This window comes from Cannabis sativa, chromosome 2 (genome assembly GCF_029168945.1).
Source record: "Cannabis sativa cultivar Pink pepper isolate KNU-18-1 chromosome 2, ASM2916894v1, whole genome shotgun sequence".
Classification (NCBI taxonomy): Eukaryota; Viridiplantae; Streptophyta; class Magnoliopsida; order Rosales; family Cannabaceae; genus Cannabis; species Cannabis sativa.
The window spans coordinates 58452676-58457889 of record NC_083602.1 but is presented as its reverse complement, the minus strand read 5'-3'; the positions used below and the strand labels follow the sequence as shown (position 1 = coordinate 58457889).

Below are 5214 nucleotides of genomic sequence, written 5' to 3'. Positions count from 1 at the left end.
AAAATAGAGTTTTTGATATTCCAATATACCACGCGTGTTCAAAAAACTTCAAACATATTTTCAGCATGGTAAACTATTCGAAATTTTTTAAAAATTTACAGAGATGATGTTGTAAGTATAATGAACACCGCTGTAAAAAAAAAAAAAAAAAAAAAAAAAAAAAAAAAAAATTGAAAAGAAATATTCAGACATGTGTTTTTGAGTGTGAAGGTTGACTAAGAGGTTGTAACAGGAGGTTGACAGTAACACTCCTGTTTGTCCAATTTCATTCATTTTTACTAATTCAACTATAGAAGAAAATATAAAAAATCTTATTTATAGTACAATGTGAATGTAATGTATAAGGTAACATAAAGAAAATAAAATTTTCATAACTATTTTAAAAGATATAGAATAGGAAACTGATGTAAGTGCTCTTAAACATATACAAAATAAACTAATATTGTGATTTAATTATTAGAGATCGATATTATTTGCAATTTCTCGAAGGTGACTGCTTTAGAATGAAACAGTTAATCATTATAATAAAGTGTAATTTATTTTGTAATTATGACTTAATTAATAAAATGTATATTAAATCTAAATAATTATTTAAATTTAATTGATAAAATGAAAAGATTATTATATATATATATGAGAATACTTTGTTAGTGTAATTAAAATTCAAAGTATTAAGTCGAAGATGAAACTAAAAATAAATAAAAACAGTGAATAAATAGTGTATAAAAATAGTATTAAGTATAAATAAATAGTGTATAAATAATGTAAAACATGAAAATAGATTGGAGATGGTGTAAGTTTTTCCTTTTTCATTTAATCTGAAATGGCATTATATTAACAAAAAAAGCTAATTACATTTGCCATGTGTTCGTGTCTACCAAAACAAAACAAAAAAAAAAAATCTGTGCAAAAAGCATAACCCAAGTCCCAGGCGGTGGTAGTAGATCTCGAGAGTACTAATCACTAGACACGCAGAGCCAAACACTGCCGATTTGTAGCCGCATCATGTACATAGCCCCATTCTACGGCCAGGTGACCATCCACATTCTTCCCTTGGCCAAAATTTTAAAAACATAAAAATTTAAATAATTAACAAAAAAAAAAAAGCCATGTCATATATCCCCTAAAATAAAAGCTAATTTTCTATTTTTTTTTTCCTTGAATTTTATTTGTGACCAATTTCAAGAGAAAAATAAGGTGGGGTGTGGTAGATTCGACACTGACAGGCAATTTATCATTTATCTATTTTTTTTATTTTTATTTTTAACAATCTTCATTGGTATCATCAGAGGTGAGAGGGAAACAGGTGTCTTCGCCACCAGTGTTCCAAAGGAAGTGAGCGTAGTTAGCAGCGTAGTAAGAGTTGGCAGGGTCGACATTAATGGCCTCCAAGAAGGTCTCTTCGGCAGCCCATAAGTTGTTTCGGGCTCTCCATAAGAACGTTGCGTACTTGTCATAAGCCTCGGCGTCTGGTGGCTCCACACCAGTTGCCTTCTTAAAGTACTCTTCTGCTCTGTACCATTATATAAAAAATCATATAATAAAGTCAGTAATCAGTATGTGTGTAGTTTAAGTTTAAGTTTAAGTTTAAGTTTAGTTTAGTTAATCAATTGTTATCATTCTACTCAACTATATAAGTCAAAATAAATTATTTGACTAATTCTCTAAGCCTTTACATACACTAGATGAAAGATTTTTTTTCGTATGTGGGACACATAGAGCACATGACCATATCAAAAAGTTAATTTATTTTCTTCGAACTTCATGATTTTATTTGCCTACACCACACATATCGTTATCATAAAGTTGCAGCCTAACCACAATTTGAGTACAGCGACAAAGATGGATCATATTAAAGTTAACTAAGAATATTCAACACAGGACTATTCTGCTATAGGGGACTATTCAGCTAATTTAGGTGTAAAACACTGTAAAAGGACAAGGATTATCTTATCAATGAGTAATTACAAGATTTACTTGTACAACTAAACCAAAATAAAGCAGCCCTTAAACTTTTTTTTAATGTGAAAACAAATAAAAATATTAGAAAATTTGAATGAATGTAGAAACAGTACCTGTCGTAGTCATGAGCAACGAGGTAAAGGAATTGAGCGTAATTGGCCAAGAGGAGAGGATTGCTGGGATTCTGAGATAAACCCATTTGGTAAACGAGATCGGTTCTGACAAACTCCTCATAATTATCGGATTCAATCTTCGCGTTCACCGGAGAAACGAACTTCCGAATTGTTTGTTGGTCCAAAGCTTCGTCTCTGAAAGAAGCGGCTTCGTCCACAATAGAACCCCATAATGCCAACTCTTCTTCTCTGGTCTCCTGGTCTGAAACAGAGGACCCTGCTGCTGCAGCTTCCCTAGTCCCAAATGAGGACATTTGAGAAGCCCCATCAGGCAAAACACCCCGAAACTGATCAGAATCGTTAAATCCACCGTCCCCGTCGGTTCCACTAGCAACCGGCCGACTATCCCCACCACCGCCATTATTTCCCCCAATTGATGTTGTTCTACCACCGGACGACACTGAAAACGACTTAACTGACGAAGAATCAAACTTGCCATGATGGCTATTGTCATGCGCGTCAATCAAAGCAGCCTCCATTGCAGTTGAGTAAGATCCATACGGAGAAACTGCAGCCGCAAACGCAGTGTCATGACCCATAGAATAAACTGTGAAATTCGCCAAAAGAATCATCACGTAGACCATCAAGGTCGGCGTGTGAGAGAACACTTGTTGGAATAGCCACACGAAAGAAGCGTGCATCTCCTTCTGGACCCGGCTTAGAACGTCCTGTAACTCTTCGCAGTAGATAAGTCCACTCATTTGTAGAGTGTAACTATGGAGCTCTCTTATTATGAACACCATGGAAGAAAAGGCCTTTTTCACAGAACAATAAGCCGATTCACCAGCTTCCCTAAAACTATCTTGCCATTGTATCTTTCTCTTTATAATTCGAAGCGAGTGAGGCAGATCGACGCTGTTCGCCTTCCGCTCGATACTAGCCGGAATAATTTCGTCCTTCATGGTCCAATCTGGCAGCTCCTGTTTAATTCCCGGCCACGGCGGCTCCATTGGAAACATAGTCCGGTTATCTACGAATTTGAGGCTGCTCTTCATTACAGAACCTTCATAACTGAAACTATTACGCTCGGAATCGAGTTCTGACAAAGAACTGAAGAAGCCCGTGCTTTCATCGTCAACGTCGTCGTCATCTGAGAGTTGGAATCTAAGCGCCAATTCTTGAATGTTCTTCGAGAAATCTTCGTCGGAGAATGACTCTAAGCTGGCGGTAGAGGCTCTCCGAATAGTACGGAATTCAGATTTGGGCATCTCACATGACCAAGAACGGTGTAGCCTAATCGACGTAGTCCCGAACAGGGAGGAGCGTTGCAATTTTCGCACGTGCCGGCACACGAGCGTGGCTCCGTCTCCACGGCTTCGGCGCTTAGAAGAAGGAGAATATATAGCGGCAGAGGCCAGCGTTTGTGAAGAAGATGGAGAATGAGGAAGAATCGGCCATTGCAAACCAGTTGTGGCTACCTTCACCGCCATTCGATTCCACCTCTTCTTTTCTTTTTCCTTTTTTAATCTTTCTAATGTATAAAAAATGGTTCAGCAAAAAAGACTTCCTTTCTTCTTTCTGGAAAGAGGAAAAAGAAAATAAAAACACAATATTAAGTCAACTAATTCAAATAGTTACCAAATTTCGCAGAAAATAACACTGAGATTTTTCTAAACATATGTAATCTACCTAATAAGAAGAAAAAGTTCATTTTCCAGGAAATTCGGATCCATAAAACGCAACCCAAAGACTACTCAAAAACTTGGCTCGAAACTCTAAGAAAAGAAGAATCCCCAAATCTGTGAAATTCCTAAAAACTACAGAAAAGAGAATAATACACTTACGTTTAGATTCTGTTCGGAGTCCAAAAGATTTTATTTTTATTTACTTAATTTAAATCTTCTCCGAAACAGTTCCGGCGAAAACTGAGCCTGAGAGACAAAGTGGAACTACTGACCGTAGCTTCACTTTATCAAAGGGGAGAGAGGCATATAATGTTCTATATATACAAAAAAGCTTTTATTGGTCTTTGGCCGTTTCCAAAATAAATAATTTTAAAAAGAGAAATAAAAAAAAAAAAATTGAGTTAATAACGAGTTGGTAATAATGAGTAGTATTTATATGTGAATATGAGTAAATGAAAGAGGAAACTTGGAAGTCAATTATTAGGGGAGTGTTAGAATGATTTTTACTTTGTAATGAATAGGTAGTACAGTAAATAAAAGGAGTCGTATTTTATATGTGAGTAAGACTAAAATACTGTAAAATGGAAATGGGCCAAATGGTATTTGGGGTTGTTTTGGTTTGATATTTTGTGTAGTATTTTGGTATACTGTGGGTGGGCCCGGGTCATTTGCCCTCAAGTGAGGGGGTTGAGTTGGGTTGAGTCTGGGTGAAAATGAAAATATCAATCTAACGCGGCTAGCTTCACGGGACTGTTTTGGACTTTTAGATCTCATCAGATCTGCTTGCCTTAATGAATTCTGCCACGTGTTCCAACACCCTTCACCTCCCTATTGGAAAAGGAAACCGTGATTCTTACCGACCTTCTTTTGCCTGTTCCTTCAGTGACACGTGTCGGTTCTAAATTAGAAGTGGCGGTGTAGGTTTTGGTTTTTTACTTTTATGTTTTTTGAAACTGTGATTAACAAGAGATTTTTATGGAGAACAATCTAGTAAACTTCTTTATATAATTGAAAAAAAAAAATCCTTTAACATCTTTGTTTAGTAAACTTAAGGAAACTACCTTAAGTTTATAGGTCATGCCAGTAACATACCAATCTTCATAACTAATAAATATTTCCTTAACTAACAGAGACATTTTATATTCTTCAAAAAAAAAAAAACAGAGACATTTTACAATTTTTTAACAAAACAAGATTTTCTAATTATTTTGTTTGAAAGGAATTTTTTAATTATTTCGACGGTTGTATTTTATTTTTTTGGACATAGAATTTTGAAAAATAAGATAAATTGAATCTAAATAATTTTCAAAGTTATATCATTGCCTTTTCACAAAAAAAAATAAATAAATAAAAACAGTAATCATATCCTCAGAATTTTCATCCGTGTTAGAAATTTTTTACTAAAATTAGACAAAAATCCATATATTCAACAATCTCAATAGTTCAAGGATCAT

General features: G+C 35.0%; 1 protein-coding gene across 2 annotated transcripts; it reads right to left on the bottom strand.

Moving 5' to 3' along the window:
- Positions 1–789: 789 nt before the first annotated feature.
- Positions 790–4488, bottom strand: LOC115718466 (uncharacterized). Of its 2 annotated transcripts, none has more exons than XM_030647250.2 (3): positions 3920–4488; positions 2076–3653; positions 790–1513 (listed from the first exon to the last, which is right to left on the bottom strand). In XM_030647250.2, the coding sequence occupies exons 2-3, from the start codon at positions 3563–3565 to the stop codon at positions 1264–1266; spliced, it is 1740 nt and encodes a 579-aa protein (XP_030503110.2). In that variant the 5' UTR covers positions 3566–3653; positions 3920–4488; the 3' UTR covers positions 790–1263. The 2 variants fall into 2 exon arrangements, with proteins under 2 accessions (XP_030503110.2, XP_060966656.1); XM_061110673.1 differs by having other exon boundaries at positions 3765–4089.
- Positions 4489–5214: the final 726 nt, after the last annotated feature.

What these genes read in the sequence shown, in the direction of transcription:
- LOC115718466 (XM_030647250.2), bottom strand. Translation starts at nt 3,565, where the DNA reads ATGGCGGTGAAGGTAGCCACAACTGGTTTGCAATGGCCGATTCTTCCT. An exon ending in GTTGCTCATGACTACGACAG is followed by an intron (nt 1,514 to 2,075) that starts GTACTGTTTCTA and finishes ATAATGGTACAG; the next exon opens with AGCAGAAGAGTACTTTAAGA.